This window comes from Dipodomys spectabilis, unplaced genomic scaffold (genome assembly GCF_019054845.1).
Source record: "Dipodomys spectabilis isolate Male_0828 unplaced genomic scaffold, ASM1905484v1 ptg000108l, whole genome shotgun sequence".
NCBI classification, from domain to species: domain Eukaryota; kingdom Metazoa; phylum Chordata; class Mammalia; order Rodentia; family Heteromyidae; genus Dipodomys; species Dipodomys spectabilis.
In genome coordinates, this window is record NW_024870785.1 from 6,719,264 (window position 1) to 6,742,098 (window position 22,835).

Genomic DNA, 22,835 nt, shown 5'->3' on the forward strand with positions numbered 1-22,835 from the left:
AACAAAGGTGAGCTGCCTTCCTCTTATTTATTTGCAGAATTATTTTATTCTCTTTAGATAGACACTAAGGCTTAGTTAAGCACATACTATAGAGTAATGGAGCCTACAACTCAGGTTACTGCTATAAGCATATAAGTTGAGTGATTATTTTCTAAGTGATCTAACCAACTTTGTGTGGTCTTCTTTGTCCCTTCCAAACAACCAGAACAAAAAATGTTTTTCTCCCATAGGAAATAGAAACCTCAAAGCTCTGTAGACTACTAAGTGGAAAACAGGACCACACAGCAATAATTACAGTAAATACTGTTTAAAGGCAGACAAGAGCTAAGATTTTCTTGGCAGTAATAATGACATACACTGAACTTTAAAGCCTATTTTAATAGAAAGAGCTAACAAATGAACATGTATCACCTATTCCTTAACTGTGTAAATAATATTAAATTTCTTTGAAACTGGAATCTGCAGGCACAGGCCTTTTTTAATCATTACATCTTGAATAAGAGGAAGATTTTGATCTTTATACCAATATACATATATGAAGTTACGTAAGTCAATGAACAGTCATTTCACGTAGGTAATGAAGTTCCTGCCACCCACAAAGGACTGATCTGGCTGTCAGTTCAGATCAAAAGTTACTCTGATCTTGGAGGATGTCTGTTGGGAGTTCATTCAGTACAGGAAACTACCACCTTTGGAATCTAACCTGCAAGCATATCCTTTAGACAGCAGCCTGTTTGAGGGTCCTTCAGAAGCCCATTCACAATATCAAGGAATTTATGTTCGTATGCCAATTTGTAGTACAGGTAGATATCTTCACAATATGAGAGCAACTTCTTCAGGTTTTCTGTGGCCATGTCAGTAGGCTGATGTTTATATCTAGACAAAGGAATAGAAGAGAAGGTGGTGTTAAGATACTTATATCTTAAGTAAGGACTATTAGCTCAGTACCACTATCTGTACAGGAAAGGATATTGTAGACTGGGAGGTTCCTCATACAAGTATACCTATACTTGTATGTGATAAATTGTTTCATTAAATGGAAGTGCCAGTGCTTACTTTAATTACAATAAAGTTAGTATACCAAAAGGCCCATCTGGGTTAGGGTTGCCATTTTGGCATTCATGCTTATAAAGGCATTGTAAGCAAACGTCTCATTCATCTGTTGCAGAAGTCTAAGTATCATTTTCTTGTAGTTTTGTTGTTTAGAGGGGGATTTGAATTCAGAACCTCTACCACTTAAGCCACACTACCACTACCAGCCTTTTTTTTTTTTTTTTTTTTGCTTTAGTTTTTCAAATAATGTCTTTTGCCTGGGGCCAGCCTTGGACTGTGATCTTATCAACTTACAAACCTTATTGGAGCTAGAGTTACATGAGCAAGATGTGGGCTCACTGACAATCCTTTGGATTAGGCATGCACCACTACACCCAGGTTTGCTTTTTGCTGCTTTAGTTTTTGTGTGTGGTTTTAAGATGCTTTTGCTGTGTAGCCCAGGCTGGCCTCAACAGTCTTCTGGAGATTGACAGCGCTGCCATCCTAAGCGGAAAGGCAACTGAAGGTATGAGGTATGTGGTGTACCTAGCCATAAATTACTTATTTCTGACCTAACCTCAAAGCAAGAAAACCTACATAGTTGACCCTTATTTCCCCAACAGATGGTATTTGGCTGTCGTGCCCACACTCTTTCAAGCTCCTGTGACCTCAAGCAGTGTTTCTTGCCACAGCCTCCTGCCACAATGTCTGGTTTATGGTCAACTCTTATACTTACTTTTTGGAAATCTCTTCAAATATACTAGGTCTTAATGACTTTTGCTGCTTAAATTCCTCCAAATAATTGAAGTCGCCTTTAAGAATCACTTGTTGGTGTAGAATTTCAGCCCAGTCAGGAACAAAGTCATAGGCCTCAGCCACTATAGATGCCTTAAAAGGGAGAGACGTGAATCCATGGGATAGAAAATAGAAGGCTCAATCTTGCTCACATGGATTAATCAGAGGCAGTATTATTAGTCCCACTAAGCCAACTGTGTAACAGTGAAAGGGCCGATTCCTTGTGTCCCCCTTCAATAAAGGACAAGGACAAGCAGTCTCTGGACAGCCTTGAAGCTTAGTGCCATCCTGGGTGTGCCAGTATGAATGTTGGGCTAATGGAGAAGGATGTGGCGATGCAGGGCTGACTATGGTTTCCTAGCATACCTGGTAGAACCGAGGTAGGGCCATGATACAGTCCATCAGCTTCTGGTGGCTCAAGTTGATGATCATTGTGTTCTGGCCAGTGTTCAGAAAGTGAATCTGTAGTGTTAGCAACTTGGTGAGCCGATGACAGTGCAGGGCCTGTCGCACACAGGAGTCCTGGAGGAGCAGAGTAGCGGGAGAAAAAGGTTTGGGCTGTATTCACTCTGCCCTTGGGTGGCCCATGTCGCCTTCCCTCTTCACTCGCAAGAGCCCAAGACCAGTCTGGAAAAACTGCACTTACCTTGGCGTAGCTCTCTGCTGCATCCAGCATCAGAGTCAGGGCCTTCAGCAGCAGTTGCTTCAAGTGGGGTGTGTCCTGGAGGCTGTCCTCTGCAGGGAGAATGAAGGACATTTGTTTGTTATTCACTCCCCAAGTCAGCTGATCCCACCCAGGCATAGCTAATGGCAGGCTAAAAAGAAAATCCCAGCTGTGTTCTGGGGGAGGCAGGCATGCCCCTCGCTCAGATAAAGTTTTCACTACATTAGGGGGTAGGATTCAGAGCCTCTAGTTCATTTCTCTGAAATGACAAAGGTTACTTAACATGACACTGGAATGCCACAGGTACTACGATGCCACTGAGTGACAAAACACCCAGCAGAGCCTCTAAGGACCAAACTCATGGGCTGTTGCCCTTAGTCCTAAGGGCCTTGTGTGGCCAGCAGTATGGTGCTGAAAGTGCTGCTGTGACCTTACCCCAGGGCTGTGACTCAATCAATTTCAGTTGGATGCGAGCAGCTGCCTCATGATTCTCCCCTATCTCTCGGCACATACTAAAGCACAGTGCAATCATATTGTGTTTCTCACTGTCCCCAGGGTGGCAGCGTTTGATGTAGTCCAGCAGAGCTGTCTTCAGGGTGCCATTCTGCCCAGGGGGGAAAAAAAGTACCAAAATCTCAACAAGAGACTGCAAGGAAGGACTGGCCAAATCCCTTGGTTTGAAAGTTCCTTGAAAGTATTCCAAGAAAAGATGATCAAAAATAAAAGTTTATGCTGTGTCAATCAATCCTTTCAGAAGGGAGAGAAGCCTTAAAGATACACATACGCACATCCAACAATTCTTTTCTAAGACTTTATCCTAAAGAAGCAGAGAAGAGTGCTAATGTGAATGTGACAAAGATATTTAGAATTAGGAACAATCCAGACTTCAAGTAAGGGCTAGGAGTATCTTATAGCCATTCAAACAGATGAAAAGGACTATGTTTAAGGAATAGTCATGGTCCACTTGCTAATAATATAGACAATTTCATATTTTCACAGCATGATATACATTTTGTTAAAGCATAAATATATATATATATACACGTTTTTGGGTACATGTACAAAGAAAGGACCTTTACCATATTTTTAGCAGTGGCTATCTCTAGATGGTGGGTAATACTGAGGACCTTCTGTATTGTTTTCAAAGTGTCTTGTCAAATATGCATTACTTTTGTAATAAAAAAGTTATTAAATATTTAAATCAAAAAACTGCCTCAAAAGCAATTTAAGAAACCCTCTAGAAGGACCTGTGTCTGTCTGCTTCTGTCAGTGGGACTGGTCTATCCTTAAACTGGCCCAACATTAAAGAGATGCTTTTTTACTCTGTCGCCTAATCTTGATTGGCTGGGCCCCTGTTCCTGGAAGCCAAAAATCCACTCTGGTTTTTAACTCTTCAGAGTGAAACGAACAGAGGCAGCAGAAATGAGCAGTATGACTTAGGAAACAACGTAGGCTCCAGAGAAGGTAAAGTCAGGAGGCCGGGTCAATACAAATGGCTCCTTGGCTTTTTCCTAACGACTCCTAGTGACAAGAGTTTTCCACATCAGAGCTGACAATTCACGTTCACCGGTTTGCTCCTGCTAGACACAAACTAGAAAGGCAGGGGAGAGAAGCTGAGGCCAAACAGTTCAATATCATTAACTTATTTGTGTATGTCCCAGGAAGGTCCCCGAATCCCTCCCTAAAGAAGCTATGGTTCTGGGCTGGGAAGGTGGCTCAGTGGTAGAGCGCTTGCCTTGCATGCCAGAGGCCCTGGGTTCGATTCCTCAGCACCACATAAGCAAAACGAAAAAAAAAAAAAGCCGGAAGTGGCGCTGTGGCTCAAGTGGTAAAGCGCTAGCCTTGAGCTGAAGAGCTGAAGGACAGCGCCCAGGCCCAGAGTTCAGGCTCCACAACCGGACCCAAAAAATAAAAGAAGCTATGGTTCACTCTAAGCTTCTTCCTAAGAAGTTAAAACTCTTGAATGTCACCCTGTCTGGCAGTCATTTCTTCATGCCTACCGGATCCAGCTTCTTCCTCATCAGCACTTCGAAGTAGTGCTTTCTATACAGCAAATCAAATATGTATGTCATCTCATTGTATCGTCCAATGCCAGTGAGGAGACGCACCTGTGGAGAGGCCACTTGCATCAGAATCATCTGAGTTCACCATGCCAGAACATTGCCCCCATCCATCTGGCTGCTTTCAGATGCTAAGCTCCATCTAGGGTATCTTGCTCCATCTAATAGGCAAGCTTCTGTGTATGCCTCGCTGACTCCCATGCAACAAGGGAGCTTCTGTGCAGGATGTGGAAACGCTAGTCTGGAATGCCACTGGCTGGTTCCCTTCTCTGCGAGACACTTACATGCCTTCTGGGCAGCTCTTCCTCTTCACTCTTCCTTTCAGTGGGCTACACGTTTGCTCACTTTGCCAGCTCAGAATTTAGGGAGGCAAACAGGGCTTGAGTAGGAAATTCACAGATCAGAGGATGACCTAAAGTATGGTTCTGGGAGAAATGTAGCTGTCTTGGCCTCTGGAAGAGCAAAACTCCTTGCAGGAGAGGATGGCAGCCCTGGAACACGGCAGACTTCCTATTCCTTTGGAGTAATACCCAATTCTGACGGAAATCAACCTGAGTAGAGGACTGGGCTGCCCACCAACTGTTCAGAGAGGCAGAACTCCCTGAGCCAGCTCCCAGCTTCTCACAAAAGCTGCCTTGGAATGGAGGGAGAAGCTAAGAGGGTTACTCACCACCAGTCCATACTCCTCCTTGGGGGCCAAGTGGTTATCTGTGAGCATCCGGGCAGCTTGCAGGACTCTAATGATGCCCTCCATGTGGCAAGTCAGCGTGAAGCAGTGATGGGCCAGGATCAGGAGCTCTGTGGCTGGGCAGGTAGGACACTAGTAAGATGGGGTTATAACTGCTGGCCACCAGTGTTGACCCTGAAGACCACGTACTCCTGAGGGCCTTATCAACATGTTTACAACAGGAAAAAAAATGGAGACAAATCTAAATCACAACAACCAGGCACCGCTGGCTCACCTGTAATCCTAGCTACTCAGGAGGCTGAGATCTGGATCATAGTTCAGAGGCAGCCCAGGTAGTTAAGGCCAGGAGATTTTTATCTCCAATTAATGACCAGAAAACCACAAGTGGAGTTGTGGCTCCAAGTGATGAGAGCTTTATAAAAGTTCAGGGACATGTGCTATGTGAATGATATGTATTACACACAGGTAGTGAGGCCAGAACCCCATGCCGCCGTCATGTGTGGAAAGCACGCTTGCCACCAAGGTGCACCTCTGTCCCATATAATGCCTGTTTAGACAACAATAAAACACCCGTGACCACTCTAGTCATGCAGAGAAAGAGAACCATACCACAGAGTTTCTGAAGTCTTTAGAAAATTTTCCAGGGACTGCCTTAAAATACCACCACCACCACTCAATTTTTTTCTTGTCTCCATTTTGTAGCATGGGGGGATGAATCCAGGGCCATGGACATGTTAGACAAGTTTTTTGAGGTTGGAGGCCATGGAGCTCAGGCTGGCCTCCTGCCTTCACCTCCCAAGTACTGGGATTTCAAGCTGTTACCACCATGCACTGCTCAGCTATAAATTGATCCTTCTCCAAACTTGTTTTCTCCCTTCTAAAATGGGGACACTATGGGCTGGGAAGGTGGCTCAGTGGTAGAGCACTTGCCTTGCATGCATGAGGCCCTGGGTTCGATTCCTCAGCACCACATAAGCAAAAAGGAAAAAGCCTCAAGTGGCGCTGTGGCTCAAGTGGTAGAGCGCTAGCCTTGAGCTGAAGAGCTGAGGGACAGCGCCCAGGCCCAGATTTCAAGCCCCACAACCAGACCCAAAAATAAAAAAATAAAAATAAATAAAAAATAAAATTGGGACACTGGAGTACTTTTCCAAACCTTAGAAACTGTATTCGTTGAACTCAATGATTTCTTCTACAAACTTATAATTCATACTGGAGCATGAGCTGTCCAGATCAGGAAAAAAGACAAATCTGGCCCCAATCTTGTGGAGAACTTTTTAGGCCCAAAACATGTAAAGCGAAAGACTAAAGACTTACTGCAAGACAGTTCCCCCTGGGGAACACAGGAAATCTTATCCAACAACTTCATGCCTACCAACGTGCGGTCTTGACACAGAGCTGTCAGCTGCAGAAAGGTCTGGCTTTCTTCTGCTGGGTTGAACATTTGCTTATGTCCTGCACAGAATGATGAGAAAGGCACCAGGGAAGTAATCTCACAGTTCCCTCTAGAACTCTCCCAGTTGAGTTCAAAAACCCTGCCTTGCCCAGCACTGATGGTTCATGCCTATAATCCTAGCCCTTCAGGAAGCTATGAGCTGAGGATCACACTTTGAAGCCACCCAGGACAGGAAAGGCTGGGAGACTTTGCTCCAAATAATCATCAGAAAATCAGAGTAGAGCTGTAGCTCAAAGTGGTGGAGTACTAGCCATGTGTGAAAAAAGCTCAGGGACAATGCCCAGACCCTGAGTTCAAGCTATTGTGGTGGTGGTTTTGTTTTGGCTTGAGCTCTTGGTTGGCTCCCCCCCCCCCTCCCTTTCCTCAAGGCTTTACACCACTTGAACTACTTTCAGCTTTTGCTAGACTTTCTGCCCAGGCTGACTCCAAACCTCAGATCTCAGCTTCCTGAATAGCTAGGGTTACAGGCGTGAGCCACCGGCACCCAGTCAACTTTTGGGAATTTGCTTAGAGAGGCAAAACTAAGCATTATCATGAAACAGTTAAAAGCAATAAAATTACTGCAGTGTGTCCTTTTAGAATGTAATCAGGAATCTTGCAAAGATAACATGCAAGCTACACATGAGCTTAACCAAACTTAATTCTGGGAACCTCAAAATAACATGGGAGGTTGGGAAGGCAAGATACCTGTGCCCTCTGGTGGGGCCAGCAGCTCCCGTGTCACCTCTTCAGCCACAATTTCAGCTACAGTTTCTGGCTTAAGGCCCTGGGTGCTAATGAAGGCATGGGCTCGTCTGCACCTGTCGGGCTTCTGAGAGGCCAAGATTGCCCGAAGAGTGGTCTTGCCATCTTGGGCAGCTACATCTGCATAGGAACAGTCCAACTCCTGAGAGGAAGGTAAAGGCCACAGTTACTTTTAGAAGCCAGGTAAAAGTAAAGGCTCATTCTCAAGTATGCTGTGGATAGGCACCATTGTTTTCTGAGCTTAAAGATCCCACACTCTGAGTAAGAAACTTAGAAGTGAATGGAAAGCACTACTATCATTTTGGCCAAAGCTAGGTCCAAGCAGAAGAAAAGTATGTCATCAAAGCATCAGGTGACCACCTCTTGTAGAGCACTGATCATTTTTCAAACATTAAGAAAGTTGAGAAAGGATAAAGCAGCAAAACCCTCAATTTCCAAAAATAAAAAAAGTCTTCTAAGGAAAAAGATTGTAACACTTGGCTTTGATTCAAGTTCTTCCATCCTATCTACTCATTTTCTCCCTCAATCAGTAGAGAGCTATGGACAGTTCCTGGCTGTTCTGGCTCCTGTTCTACTCAAGCAACACTTGTGATCTAGTCGTCATACATGAGGAGTCGGAAACCCATGGAAGTGGACGTGTCTTGCCCTAGCTTTTTCTAGGATGAGCTTCAGGGGATACGCCACTGGCCTCACACTGGGCCTGGTGTCCTCCAGTCGTCCCAAAACATGGACTGCCGGGGCAAGCATCTCACAAAAGTATAAGGCCATGATTACTAGCTGAAGGGCTGTCATAGCAGTGTCCAAAGTTTACCTCCAAATAACTGCTGCCCTCTCAGCGGGATTCCTGTCGGGTTGGCACCCATCTGCCATGCCACATACCTTAGCAAGTTCGTATAGACAGAGGACCTGCCGGCAGTAGTTCTTTCCATTGAGACACGTGCTGGTCAGAGTCTCCAGGTTTGTCACCGTCTCGTCACTGCGGGATACCATCACAAATGACTGGCTATCCAGGCTGGAAGCTGGAAGCAAGCACAAGTCAGGTCTCAAGGCAGTGCGGTAGGATGGTAAGATCAGGCTCACAGATCCCGGGGCTTTTTCGTATCTGCTTGCAGCAGCCTCTACTCTTCAATCTGGGACCACTTCTGACAGTGCATCTCCCCCTTTTTTTTTTTTTGGTACCAGTCCTGGGGCTTGAAGTCAGGGCTAGGGTACTGTCCCTCAGCCTTTTTGCTCAAGGCTGAGGATACTCTACCATCGGCTTTTTAGTGGTTAATTGGAGATGAGTATCACGGGTTTTCCTGCCTAAACTGGCTTCAAACCATGATCCTCATATCTCAGCATTCCAAGGATTACAGGTCTGCCATTAGAGCCTGGGCAGATTTCTTACTTTACATACTTATGTATTGTTCTTGTTGTACAAAGCATATTAAACTTCTGCATTTAATATCTGAATACAAATAAAAATGTTTTGAAAACAATGCAACTCAGATCACGTTGTTGCTATTCAGCATTCATGGTAGGATCCATCTAGCTAAAATGCAGTAGACGGGCTGCTTCTGTCTCCCACTGAACTTAAGGAAACCTAACACTGCCTGCAGTGGCTGCATGTGATAGCTGGAATTAGTCCCCAGTCTGGTAACCCCTAGCCTGAATACAGTGCTGCCTCACAGCCACAGTTGAGCACTGCAGTGAAAGGAGGGGGCGGTGGACGTGGGCAAAGGAAACAATCAGGAGCTGCTAAGAATCTGTTGTAGAATGGAAATGAAAGAGGAAGAGATCAGTAAAATGGAAGAGAGGGTAACACATCATCCAGTCTGAGGAGAAAAAAAAAGATTGAAAGAAAACATGAGCAAAGCAAGCTCTGAGAAATAATGAAAAGTCCTAAAGTTGTAATATCAAAATTGCAGAGGAAAGGATATGGAGTTTAAACAGATGCTTCAGCTTGACGTGCTGGTGCAAGCCTACGGTCTCACCACTTTGGAGGCTGAGGCAGGAGGATTGCAGCTTGGGCTACACAGCAAGAACCTATTTTTAAAAAATTGATTTTCAAAACTCTATGGCTAAGGAGCTGGAGTAATGGCTCACCAGTAAAACTTGCCTAGCAAGCTTGCAGCTTTGAGTTCAAACCCTCATACTGCAAAAAAGATGGGGGTGGGGTGGGAAGGGACTAAGTGAAATGTGTAAACCATATGTATTGAAACAGCCCAGTGAACTCCAAATAAACTCAGTGAAAACAACCAAAGAAATACGCAGTAATGTATAAGTAACAATAACTCAAATAACTAAGGATTTGTGGGATTTTTTTTTTGTCAGTTGTGGGGCTTGAACTCGGCCTGGGCACTGTCCATCAGATTTTCAACTCAAGGCAAGCACTCTACCTCTTGAGCCACTTCCAGTTTTCTGGTGATTAATTTAAGAGTCTCACGGACTTTCCTGCCCAGGCTGGCTTTGAACCATGATCCTCATATCTCAGCCTCCTGAGTAGCTAGGATTACAGGTGTGAGCCACTAGCACCCAGCTTGTGGGATTCTTTTGTATGCGATACAATGGAAGCCAAAAGAAAGTAATACATTTCTAAGTGCTTCAGTTTTTTTTCCTATACCCAGCAAAAACACTCTTCATAAGTGAAAGTGTAATAGACACTCGAGTAAAGGAAAAACTGGGAGAAAAAAAATGAAAAATGAAACTAAACAAAACGACCAAAAATCTAAGAATCTGATGCTATTAAGTGGTTTTAAAAGAATGTCTAAAGAAGATCCTCAGAAAGAAACCTGGGACATAAGGAATAGAGAGGAGGAAAGTTTTGTATAATAGATTTTGTACCTCTTGAGTTTCTAAAAAACATTTCTGTTAAAATCCAACATTTTAGCCCTATTTGATGGGATTTTCAAAGTATAAAGTATTACAGAAGACAGATGTTCAGGAATAACAGGAAAGAGATCTATTTGGTAGTAAGAGTGACATATTCAAGTTGAAAGCAGGTGGCTCACGCCTGTAATCCTAGCTATTCAGGAAGCAGTCAGGGCACAAAAGTCCATGAGACTCTTATCTCCAATAAATTACTCAGAAAAGCCAGAAGTAGTGCTGTGACTCAAGTGGTGGAGCACTAGCCTTGAGCACAGAGAAGCTCAGGAACAGTGCACAGGCCCAGGCAAAGAAAGAAAACACACACACACACACACACACACACACTCTCTCTCTCTCTCTCTCTCTCACTCGTTTTTTAGCCAGGCGCTGGTGGCTCACCCCTATAATCCAAGCTACTTAGGAGGCTGAGATCTGAGGATTGCGGTTCAAAGCCAGCCTGGGCAAGAAAGTCCGTGAGACTCTTATCTCCAATAAACTACTCAGAAAAAGCTGGAAGTGGGCATTGTGACTCAAAGTGGTAGAGCACTAGCTTTGAGCAAAAAGCAGCTCAGGGACAGCACTCAGGCCCTGAGGTCAAGCCTCAGGACTGGCAAAAAGAAATATATTTGTATAGAATAAATATCAGTGGACTAGTTACAAGTAAGATAACTGATACTGTATTTTTTAAGTCGAATTGTATAGCTAATTATGTGAGTTATGGATTACCTAGAAAAAGCTGTTTCCCCCTTAACTTAGTGTAACTATTAAGCCCTTCTCTTGAAGAAATGGTCAACAGTAGCATCTGGCAGCCAGGCCAGTGTGATCTTCACTTACTGCTGTGGGCTTTCCTTAGAGGAATGCCCAGGTCCTCCTGTTCCTCAGGCAGCCTGGCACTCTGCAGCAGAGTGCGGATCTCTGGGTGCAGGTCGTCCATACTGGCGTCCCCTGAGGCCAGAGCTCTGCAGTGCAACACCAACGCCACATCTCGGCTATAGAAATGAAAATACCGGCATACTCGGCTGGCTTCATGAATACAGCCATCATCTAGTAGGCGCCCAATCAAAAAGTTCAGTGACTCCTGCTCTTTCCAGTCTAGTCTATTTTCACATGTCTCTTTGGATGGAAGGCCATTAAGCTCTAGATATTTTGACGTGTTCAAAGCAGCCAACTTGGAGAAGGAAAACTCACTGGCTAAGCTGCCAAAAGAAAGTTCACCGCTTGTTGAGATCTGTCGAGAAAACCTAGGCTCTGTTCCCTCTGGATTCCGTCTCAGGGTGTGCTGTGTGATACGGCAGATCCAGATCTGCTGCTCCAGCTCCTCCAGCTGCTCCAATGGCACCGGTTCCTCCTGGGCAAGCCAGTGCCCTGCCAGGGTGAGCAGCAAGTGGCGCTCCGCAGTGCTGCCTGGTCCAGCTTGATGCTCACAGGCCACAAGGGCCTGCGTGGAGAAGAAGGAAGAGGCTGCTTTGTTTGAAATGGAATTCTTCTTAAAATTCTCATGGCATTTTTTCCAGAAGTCAATTCTTGTTTGTTTCAAGGACCACTGTGCAATGTGTTTTAAGGTCTGCATTTCCTTTATTGTCTGTGAAATTTAACAAAGCATATTTTAGGCTTTCCTAGATACACATCATACAGGTTAATGCTCTGTATACTTACACATACAGAGTTAAAAACCAAGTCAAAGCCGGGCGCGGGTGGCTCATGCCTGTAATCCTAGCTACTCAGGAGGCTGAGATCTGAGGATCGCGGTTCAAAGCCAGCCCGGGCAGGAAAGACGGTGAGACTCTTATCTCCAATAAACCCTAGAAAACCGGGAGTGGTGCTGTGGCTCAAGTGGTAGAGCGCCTGCCTTGAGCTGAAGAGCACAAGGACAGTGCCCAAGCCCAGAGTTCAAGCCCCATGACCAACAAAAAAAAAAAAAGTGGAATCAAGAGACCATGATTCTTGGCCACACATGAATTGAAGAGCAATTCTCAATTTACATAACTGGATGAGGTCCAAAGGGAAGCCACCTTGTATATATTTAATTCGGATTTAAAGGAAAATAGTTGAAGGCATCTAAACACATTTAAAGCACAGTCTTCAATAACAGACATCTTAGCTTATCCATTTCTGAAAGCAATGTATGTGTCAAAGTTAAAAGACCTCATTTCCTATAAATTGTACCTCATTTGCTTCTCTGGATGTATAGACCAGAGGCTATAACCCTAGCTACTTGGACATCTAAAAGCAAAAGGATCATAGTTTTGTGGTGAGCCTAGGATTTCACAAGACCCCTTCTGAAGCCATAGTTGGGCACACTGGGGCACACCTGTTGACCCAAGTGAAGTGCAAGGCTAAGGTTGGGAAGATCACAGTACCAGAGGCCAAGCTGAGCAGAAAAAACTGTATGGTTACGATACCTGCAAAAAGCCTAAAAAGCACACAGCTCATGGTTCAGATGCATGCCTAGGTAGAAAGAAGACCTTATCCCAAATTAACCAGTGAAAAACAGGGCCAAAGGTATGGCTCAGTGGTATCATGCTAGCCTATCAAGTTTCAAACCCTGATACTGCCAACAAAATAAAAACTACCCAGTATAAAGGAATAATGATACCTCTTCAATAACCAAGCTGTCCACAGGCAACTCAGCTAATTCGGCTACTCTTCTGGCCAAAGCAAACTGCCCATCCATCTGCAGTCTTTCCAAAATGGATTTACATTCATGCTGGAAATTCTCAATGCTGTAGTTGGTAATAATTACATGATTAATAGCTATGGCTGTACCCTTCAAAATCTGGCTAAGGACACACAGCTTCTTCACATCTGGACCTGTGCCAAAGAAAAGATACAAATCATCAAATCCTGCTGTTACTTTGAGAACAACAAAGTACTAGGGGGAAAAAAGTATGTTTACCAAATCAGTGTGAGTAAAGAAAAACAAAAACTTTTCAGTTTATGGGCTGGGAAGGTGGCTCAGTGGTAGAGAGCTTGCCTTGCATGCTTGAGGCCCTGGGTTCGATTCCTTAGCACCACATAAGCAAAAAGAAAAGCAGGAAGTGGCGCTGTGGCTCAAGTGGTAGAGCGCTAGCCTTGAGCTGAAGAGCTGAGGGACAGTGCCCAGGCCCAGAGTTCAGGCCCACGACCGGGCCCCCCCTCCCCCAAAAAAAAAAAAAGTTTTCAGTTTAGTTGGCAGAAGCCATAGGTCTTTCTTCATATACCAAAGATGCCAAAAAATAGCCATGTGAAGTCCTTAGTAGTAAAAGTCTGTTGACCCTGCCTACCCTATTTAACCTACACATATGATGGTAGCCTTTAATAGCAATATACAGTAAGCTTGAGAAGCTTTTAGCCATTCACTCGTTAGTCATATCCTTCTCTAATTTTTGCTCTTACCTTGATCAAATTTGTGTGGTTAGATCAAATTTGTGTAGTCCTTGTGGATCAAGACACAAAAAATGTGCATGATAACTCAAACTGTACTGGCCACTCTCACAGGTTTGCACATGGCTCTGCAGTCAGAGCAGAGCATTATTTGCTGCTTCTGGCTGCTGGCTGCCTAACATAAGGAGACCCAGCAGAGCATTTCTTGATGTCTCTCAACATTACTTCTGGGAATACAGAAATTCTCAACTGGGCCAACTACGGGGTGGGGGGCTTTGGTGCCATGATCATGAGTTCAAGACCAGTACAAGTCAAGTTACAAAGACCCTATTCACAAACAAAAGGGCTGGGGTCATAGAGACACTTGCCTAACACGTGGTAGAGTATTTCCCCAACTTATTTGGGCTCTGGGTTCAATCTCCAGTAAGAGGGGGAAAAAAGAATTCTAGGTAGGCACTGGTGGTTCAGACCTGTCATCTTAGCTACTCAGGAGGCTGAGCTCTGAGAATGCAGTTCAAAGTCAGCTGGGGCAGGAAAATCCATGAGATTCTCTAACCACCAAAAAGTTGGAAGTGGAGCTGCGGCTCAAGTGGTAGAGCACTAGCTTTGGGCAAAAAGCTCAGGGACAGTACACATGCCCCAAGTTCAAGCTTCAGTACCAGTGTGCAAGGGCGCGCCCGCACACGCGCGCACACACACACACACAAATTCTCATCTGGGCATGGCGGCACAGACCTATAATCACAGCACTTGGAAAGCTAAAGAAAACAATCACAAGTTTGAGGTTAGTAGTGACTTTTTTGGCCAGCGTGGGCTATAAAGTGAGTTCCAAAGAAAAAAGTAATTTATATGAATAAAAGTACTATAGTAATGGCTAACAATGTAGTTAAACCTTATATAAGTCTTATAAATGTTACATTTTAGAAACATACTTTCTCCTGTCTCCAGACCCAGAGCCTGAATTGGCATTGAGCCCAGCACTTGTGTTTGGTGCAAATCTAAGCCATCCAACTCAACATCTGTTAAGTTAAAAAATAACAATATCCCAGCCTTGAACATTTAACAATCTAGAATAAAGGGATATTACCTGTCAACAAAAACTTGAAACTATCAAATAAGTAGATAAGAGTAAGGCAATATTGGCTTGATGTAGTCAGCTACAAGCTTAGAGACTGCCAGGAATGTGGCAGACTGAAGGAATCTGTGAAAAGTATGTGCAGTTTGTCTGAAATAACCAAAATGAACTGTGCAGTCCTCAAACACTGTGACCCTGAGCAGTGATGACATGTTAAGGTTACTTCTGAGAGAGAGTGACAGTGACATGGTAATTATAGTGGCTTGTCAGGGGGAAATGTGGCTGTATGACACGGCTTAGAACAAGCTGGGTTGTGTTATTCATGGTGGGTGCCACGGTGCTGTGTTTTGAATGTGTGTTATTTGCTGCTTTTTCTTGGTGCTTGCTAGCTATTCTACAGTATGAGCCATGCCTCTTTGTTTTGGTTATTTTATGATAGGGTCTCCATTTTTGCCAGGGCTAGTCTAGACCACATTCCTATTTATGCTTCCTGCCAAAGCTGGGATGTGCGTGCCACTGTACCCAGATATGTATTGGTTGAAATGGAATCTTGTGAACTTTTTGCTCAGGTGAGCCTTGATCCCGTAATCCTCCAAACCTCAGCCTCCCAAACAGCTAAGATAACATGTGTGAGCCACTGCACCTGGCTGTAAGGTATTGAATATATTTTACCCAAATTTGAAGTTACAAATATTCATGCTGGACTGTCAATATAATGTAACCTATCTTATGCATTTTAATATACTGACTGCCCTGCTAAAATATTTTTAAGCTTAAGGAAGCTAACTTCTTAACAGCAACTTGAGGATAAAGGTTGTTTTACTGTCTTACCATCACTGAAGAGATGCTCTGCTCCAACATACAGCTGTAAAAGCTTTCCCAGCTCATACTGCGTCTGGCACTGCTGTGGCATAAGCTTTAATAGGAAACACATCTGATCCTTCAGCCATGTAACAGGAATGACAGGGAGGACGCTGGCGGTTGCTGTATCAAGCTTGGAAAACAACAGGGGCTTAGGGAGAGTGCTTCATAGGAACAAACAATCAAACGTCCAAATTTGGGAAGAAGAAAGGCAAGATGTCCTGAGAAATGATCTCCTGTCCCTGAACAGAACCTGGGAAAGGGCTCAGGGCAGCGTCACACTTTCTGTGCTTCACAAAGCCCAGCTACAGTCAAATAACTGATTCAGCACTTTCAAGTATATGTTTTAAAGTCTTCGTTTAACGCAAAAGACCAATGTGGCAGACAGCAAAAGCAGACTCTCCCCCTGATGATCGATGTTGTCTTGTTTTTCACAGAGCACTTTTGGGATCTAAAAGGCAAAAATGCCAAAAACCCCAAGCAGGACAAAGATGCATCTTCTGGGGCTGGGAAGGTGGCTCAGTGGTAGAGCGCTTGCCTTGCATGCTTGAAGCCCTGGGTTCAATTCCTCAGTACCACATAAGCAGAAAAAAAAAAAGCCGGAAGTGGCACTGTGGCTCAAATGGTAGGGCACTAGCCTTGAGCTGAAGAGCTGAGGCCCAGAGTCCAGGACCCACGACCGAAAAATAAAATAAAATAAAAAAGATGCATCTTCTTTCCTACCTTAAAACTTCATTTTTCTTAAGGTTGATAAGCTCAGCATGATAAATAGGCCTGAGGAAAGTAGCTCAAAGTTAAAGACTAAAACTGACCCATTGTTGCTTCAACTTGCAGCCTTGGGATAACTATATAAGCACTCTACCACTTGAGTCACTCTTTCTGTCACTTGGACAGAGACTAAAGCGGTACTGAACATGCTTAACATAACACTGTTGGAACTGTCCCATGTGCCTCCTCTTCTGCTGTCCACAGCAGAGACAATGGTATCTGATCAATGAATTTTTTCCTACTGAACTTGGCTCCAACACCAGCAGTCTCTGTTCCTGAAAACGGATGACTTCTGTCCTTGCTTCTCCAGCTCAGGACCGGCTTAAGTGAATATGAACATAACCACTAGCCCCCTGCTTGCTCAAGACAACCACACAGTCCTTTGCAGATAAATGAGAAAGAACACTCCAACTTACAGTTTCAAGACTCTTCTGGAACTCCAGGAGTTTAGTTTGGGCATCCTTGTAATTCTTGAAGAACATACACAGTTCATACATCTCTAGCATCAGTAGTAATGGGGAATCCTTTGAGGAACAGTTTAAAATTAGAAAATTTTGAAGTTGGTATTTTCTCAAATGAAAAATGCCAAATGGGAGCACACTAAACGTTGTTAATAGCTTTTTAATAGAATTAAGTTATACATATTAAGAAATGAAAGAAAGTTGCTTCTGGAAAAGAAAAAAAAAGCCAGTATCCAAGCCAGGGACAGGTTCCCACAAATCCATTTCTTCTATTCTATGATGGACTGCATTGGCAGGATATGCACCCCGCTAGGTGGGAGCGTGTGTCTCTAACAACACTCCTGGAGAATGGGCTCCAGTAACCCATCCCCCTACTGTAGCATCAACCCACCCGTTCTATGGCAATCAGAGGGAACTGCTGGGACAAAGTGGAAATTAAATGAGTTAAAAATTGTAAATTAAAAAGTATGAATCTGAACTATAAGTACACCATTTAGTAAAATCCTTTGCGGACTAGGGTGACCATCAGTATATCAGTCTGTTAGAGGAAGTAACAGCACTTAGTAAAAGCCTCACATATTTCTGTACAGCACTGTTATGAGAATTAACGAAAATAATCTACAGGAAGCACATCAGTAAATGGGCGGTAGTCTGGGGCTGCAGCTGACTGGTAAACAATAAGGCCCTGGGCTTGATAGCCAGCATAGCAAAATGAATACATAAAATCAACAAATAAATGGTGGTTCTATCACCATTATCATCTGTTGGCTTAAAAAATTCAGGTATAGGGGCTGGGAAGGTGGCTCAGTGGTAGAGCGCTTGCCTCGCATGCTTGAGGCCCTGGATTCAATTCCTCAGCACCACATAAGCAGAAAAAGCCGGAAGTGGCGCTGTGGCTCAAGTGGTAGAGCGCTAACCTTTGAGCTGAAGAGCTGAGGGACAGCACCCAGGCCCAGAGTTCAGGCCCCACAACCGACAAAAAAATAATATTCCAGATATAGTGAAGCACCAGTGTCTTACGCTTGTAATTCTAGCTTTTCATGAGACTGAGACCTAAGAATGTGGTTCGAAGCCAGTCCCGGCAGGAAAGTCTGTGGGATTCTTACCTCCAATTAAACACCAGAGGGGGACAGGGGGGAAGCAGGAAGTGGAACTGTGGCTTAAAGTGTAGAGCTTGGAGCACAAAAGCTCAGGGACAGCTCCCAAGCCTTGAGTTCAAGCCTCAAGACTGGCACCAGGGCTGGGAAGGTGGCTCAGTGGTAGAGCGCTGGCCTTGCATGCTCAAGGCCCTGGGTTCGATTCCTCAGCACCACATAAGCAAAAAAAAGAAAAAACCGGAAGTGACGCTGTGGCTCAGGTGGTAGGGCACTAGCCTTGAGCTGAAGAGCCGAGGGACAGCGCCCAGGCCGAGTTCAGGCCCCACGACCGGACCAAAAAAAAAAAAAAGACTAGCACCAGTTTTTAAAAAAAAATCCAAGTAGGAGAATAAGAAAAAGCCAACAAGGGCTGCAGTATTGAAGACTATGACTACCTTAAGGAAAAGCTGGAAACCTCGGATGAGAGTTCTGCTCTTCTGCCGTGACAATAACGTTCTCCAGACAATGGCAAGGTCCTCAAGGTCCCACGTGTGGGTCTCCACTGAGCCGTGAACGTGTCCCATTGCTTCGGCTGCAATACTGTGCTCCACAGAAGTAATGATCCAGACACAGAGACAAGAAACAGTGCTGGCATCCTGTCATTGACAAGAAATTTCCAAAATAACTTCCTAACAAATGCTATAGATGGCTATTTCTTTTTTGTTGTTGTTGGCCATGGGGGCTGAATTCTGCGCCTGGCCGCTGTCCCTCAGCCCTTCAGCTGTAGACTAGCACTCTACCACTTGAGCCTCAGCCCCACTTCTGGATTTTTCTGCTTATGTGGTGTTGAGGAATCGAACCCAGGACCTCATGCATGCAAGGCAAGCACTCACCACTGAGCTACCTTCCCAGTCTACTTCTTTAAAACAAGTCACCTCACTTAGTTAAAATGGCTTAAAAAGCTTCTAAATTGATAAGACCAAGGACCTTTTAGTAAGACTGCCCTCCACGTCTGCTGATTGAGGGGATATGACGAATGCTCCCTTTCCTGTTAAAGGTGCTAAAGGAGGGCTGGGAAGTTGGCTCAGTGGTAGAGCGCTTGCCTTGCATGCCTGAGGCCCTGGGTTCGATTCCTCAGCACCACATAAGCAAAAAGAAAAAACCCAGAAGTGGCACTGTGGCTCAAGTGGTAGAGCGCTAGCCTTGAGCTGAAGAGCTGAGGGACAGCGCCCAGGCCCAGAGTTCAGGCCCCATGACCGGACCCAAAAAAAAAAAAAAAGTGCTAAAGGAGCAGGAGCCACAGTACTATCTGAGCTTAATGAACACAAGGCACAAAGAAGTGCCCTAAATGGCTCAAAACCCAAGCTGCGGACACAAAGCTTCCATGGCCTTGGAGATGTGCACTGAGTTGTCAGCACCACCTGCTTCTGGCGGCTTCACGGTCCCCGAGTGCTGTTTGTGTGGCTCTCGGCTCCTTCGTTCGCGCTCTTCCTGACGCTCACCTGGAGACACGAGGCCAGAGCACTGAGGACAGGCGCCTGCTGTCTCACGGCCTCAGCCAGGAGCCAGCGCCAGGAGCCTGGTGCCTCTGAGCACCGGAGAAGAACTGCAAAGAAATCAGTCGTCTCTTCTTTGTTGGTCTGCAGTTCCTCGAGGGGCTTGTAGGCTTGATTGCTGTCCACTCTACAGTTGGACACGGATGGCAACTTCTCAAAAGCCAGCCGTAAGTGGTCTTGAGGGGCAGGGCTGAAGTACTGAAGAAGCGCTTTCACCTGCAATGCACGTTACATCATTAAAACATCCAACTTTCCATTTCAGCTAAACGATGTTATTGAAAATCAGAGAATTAGTCTTTCTTACTCAAAAGTACGGTCAGTGGTGACCACGTAATTTTACAAAATGATCTGTTGCTTAAAAAAAAAAAAAAGGCTCTATGTAGCCTAGGCTGACTGTAGTCAAATTTGCAATCCTCCCATCTCTGCTTCTTGAATGCTTGGATTATAGACATGAGCTACCATACTAGATTGTTCCTTTTATTTTGGTGTGCTGATCCTGGGGCTTGAACTCAGTACTTGGGTGCTATCTCTAAGCTTTTCTGCTCAAGAGTAACATTCTACCACATAACAGCAACACTTCCAGCTTTTTGGTGGTTAATTACAGATACAAGTATCCCAGGCTTTTCTGCCTGAGCTGACTGAACCGCAACCTCTTTATCTCAGCCTCCCAAGTAGCTAAGATTACAGGCATGAGCCACCAGTGCCTGGCTGTTTACTCCTTTTTAATGCATATGTGCTACTACTGAGTCCAAAACTCAGGGCCTCTCTCACTCAGTACCATGTCTGGTATTCTACTCCACTAGCCTTGCCTCCAGTTCACTTTTTGCTGGTTAAGTAGAAATAAAGTTTCTTGGATTTGTCTGGCCAAGGCCAGCTCCAAACTTAGATTCTCCAATCTCAACTTCCTGAGTAGTTAGTATTACATGCATGAGCCAGCTTGTTTGTTTAACTAAATGTGCACATTCCATCTGAAGCCACAGAAACTCAGAGCCTGGTGTTAGCCATAACCTCACACCACCACAACTCAATAAGCATCTGGGCTGGGAAGTTGGCTAAGTGGTAGATCGTTTGCTTCACAGGCATGAGGCCCTAAGTTCGATTCCTCAGCACCACATAAGCAGAAAAAAGCCAGAACTGGCAATGTGGCTCAAGTTGTAAGGCGCTAGCCTTGAGCTGAAAAGCTGAGGGACAGCGCCCAGTCCAAGTTCAGCCCCAACAAACAAAAAATAAATTTAAAAAAAAGAAAGCATCAAATCAAACAAGAGGTGGTGTCTACATGTCTACATAACAGAACAGTATTTTCTGAGAAGTATTCCAACTTCCTCTTGAGTAGTTGCAAACAATAATAGTTTACCTCTTCCTGGTGGTAGTTATGTTGTTGGCTATAAACAATGAACTGCAGCCAATCATTTGCTTTGGCACATTCTCTAAGATAAGACGTGCTCAATTTCATATTGTGGAGCCTGCAGAACTGTACCACTAGTGCCCACTGGTTGCTAGACTCACTGGATAATCTACAATTAGAATTAAGGATAGGGAGATAGAGATAAAGATCTTATTAAAATATGGCTTTAGCTTAAAACAGGAAAATTAGCAAATATTAGTCACAATGTATTTTCTAAGAGCCTTTCAACCAGGAGCTGGATGGGGCAAGGGTGTATGTTTTCAGCAGTACTTAGTATGTGACATTCAATCCCCAGTGCCACAAAAACAAAACAAAAACTTGTGGTGTTGGTCCTGGGGCTTGAACTCAGGGCCTAGGCCCTGTCCCTACGCTTTTCTGCTCAAAGGTAAAACCACTTTGAGCCAGAGCTCCACTTCTAATTTTTGTTTTTTGGTTTTTTTTATTGTTACTTGATTAGATTTTCACAGAGTTTTCTGTCCAGGCTGGCTATAAACCACAATCTTCAGATTTCAGCCTGAGTAGCTAGAATTATAGGCCACTAGCACCTGACTCACAATTAAAAAAAAATTAAAAAGCCTTTTAACAAATACCAAATATTTATTAGGCTATTTGGGGAGACTCTTGCTTTTAGAGCAGAATAGCCTTCTTAGCTCACTGGCAGAGTTTGCATACTCTAAATCATCAAACAAGTACATATTCTAGCTATGTTTCCTCCTTAGAATTCTGAGCTGAAAAAAAAATAGTCAACTTCCGTGAAGCTTCATTCGATTCTATGACTCACTTTATAAAGTGCCTGCCTGCCTAGGCCTCCTCCTGGGAGGACACATATTCTGCTACAGTGACAGGACTGTGTTCCTAGGGGCAGAGCAGATAGAAAAGGCATGATGTTCTTTTGTAGACAGGTATTATCAGCTATAAGACATTACTTAAAAACAAATTTTCTGACGGCCATTCTATATTTTCTGCAACATGTAACACTTGAAATACTTCTGTGACCTGCAGAATTGGTGAGGTGGCAAATTTCCTGACTGTCTCTAAACAGAGAATCACTACTGGCAAGATGCAACGAAATATCATTCTCTGTTTCTTTAGTGTGTGCTGAATAATGGATGAGTAATAAGACCTATAGGGATCTCGGGAAAAACTACCAGAAGTATTATCAGGAAGACTAGGCAATCATGACTGCACTCACGAACCTCTTTATTTCCTGCTGCTGAATACTGTTCCAAGTACCTTCTTCTAAGAGAACAAGAAGTTCTTCTGTGGTTGCCTTTTCACCATCTGCCAGTTTAGATAATTTTTCAGCTTTAAGAAACACAAACAAAAAAACCATGAGTGGGGCACAGTGGCACAAGCATATAGTCTGGGTTACTCAGGAAGCTCATCGTCAGTCATCTGAGCCTAGACACTGAAGGCCAGTCTAAGCAACATAGTAAGATCCAATTAAAAAAAAAAAAGAAAGCTGGGCACTGGTGGCTCATGCCTATAATCCTAGCTACTCAGGAGATTGAGGAACAGGATGGTGATTCAAGCCAGTAGAGGCGAGAAAGTCCATAAGACTTTTTTTTTTTTTTTTGCTGGTCATGGGGCTTGAATGCTAGGCCTGGGCGCTGTCCCTCAGCTCTTCAGCTCAAGGCTAGTGCTCTACCACTTGATTCACAGCCCCACTTCCAGCCTTTTTTCCTGCTTTTGTGGTGCTACGGAATCAAACCCAGGGCCTCATGCATGCAAGGCAAGCGTTCTACCACTGAGCCACCTTCTCAGCCCCTCCATAAGACTCTTATCTCCAGCATTTCTGGTGAGAAAACCAGAAGTGGAGCTGTAAAGCCTTGAGCAAAATAGTTCAGGGACAGCACCCAAGGCTGAGTTTAAGTCCCACAACTGACCAGGAAAAAAAAAATTATATGTGTGTATATGCATACACACACAGTGTATATGCAGTCAAGAGAAAACAGAATATGGAAAGTGTGGCTCGGGCCATTTAAAT

At 44.3% G+C, this 22,835-nt stretch overlaps 1 protein-coding gene across 2 annotated transcripts in view; it reads right to left on the reverse strand.

Annotated features, from left to right (window-relative positions):
* Nucleotides 1-358: 358 nt before the first annotated feature.
* Nucleotides 359-22,835, reverse strand: part of Spg11 (SPG11 vesicle trafficking associated, spatacsin) — a 57,130-nt gene continuing 34,653 nt past the window's right edge. The window contains exons 23-40 of one of the 2 annotated variants that reach the window (XM_042687775.1): nucleotides 22,045-22,153; nucleotides 20,796-20,957; nucleotides 19,390-19,657; nucleotides 18,343-18,543; nucleotides 16,767-16,874; nucleotides 15,553-15,715; nucleotides 12,880-13,094; nucleotides 11,118-11,865; nucleotides 8,316-8,455; nucleotides 7,380-7,578; nucleotides 6,554-6,691; nucleotides 5,222-5,355; nucleotides 4,492-4,599; nucleotides 2,927-3,095; nucleotides 2,474-2,562; nucleotides 2,194-2,349; nucleotides 1,769-1,920; nucleotides 359-876 (exon numbers count right to left, since the gene is read on the reverse strand). In XM_042687775.1, the coding sequence (XP_042543709.1) occupies nucleotides 699-876; nucleotides 1,769-1,920; nucleotides 2,194-2,349; nucleotides 2,474-2,562; nucleotides 2,927-3,095; nucleotides 4,492-4,599; nucleotides 5,222-5,355; nucleotides 6,554-6,691; nucleotides 7,380-7,578; nucleotides 8,316-8,455; nucleotides 11,118-11,865; nucleotides 12,880-13,094; nucleotides 15,553-15,715; nucleotides 16,767-16,874; nucleotides 18,343-18,543; nucleotides 19,390-19,657; nucleotides 20,796-20,957; nucleotides 22,045-22,153 (3,437 nt within the window). In that variant the 3' untranslated portion in view covers nucleotides 359-698. Of the gene's footprint in view, nucleotides 877-1,768; nucleotides 1,921-2,193; nucleotides 2,350-2,473; nucleotides 2,563-2,926; nucleotides 3,096-4,491; nucleotides 4,600-5,221; nucleotides 5,356-6,553; nucleotides 6,692-7,379; nucleotides 7,579-8,315; nucleotides 8,456-11,117; nucleotides 11,866-12,879; nucleotides 13,095-15,552; nucleotides 15,716-16,766; nucleotides 16,875-18,342; nucleotides 18,544-19,389; nucleotides 19,660-20,795; nucleotides 20,958-22,044; nucleotides 22,154-22,835 lie in introns of both variants that reach the window. The other variant, XM_042687776.1, reaches the window with a different exon arrangement.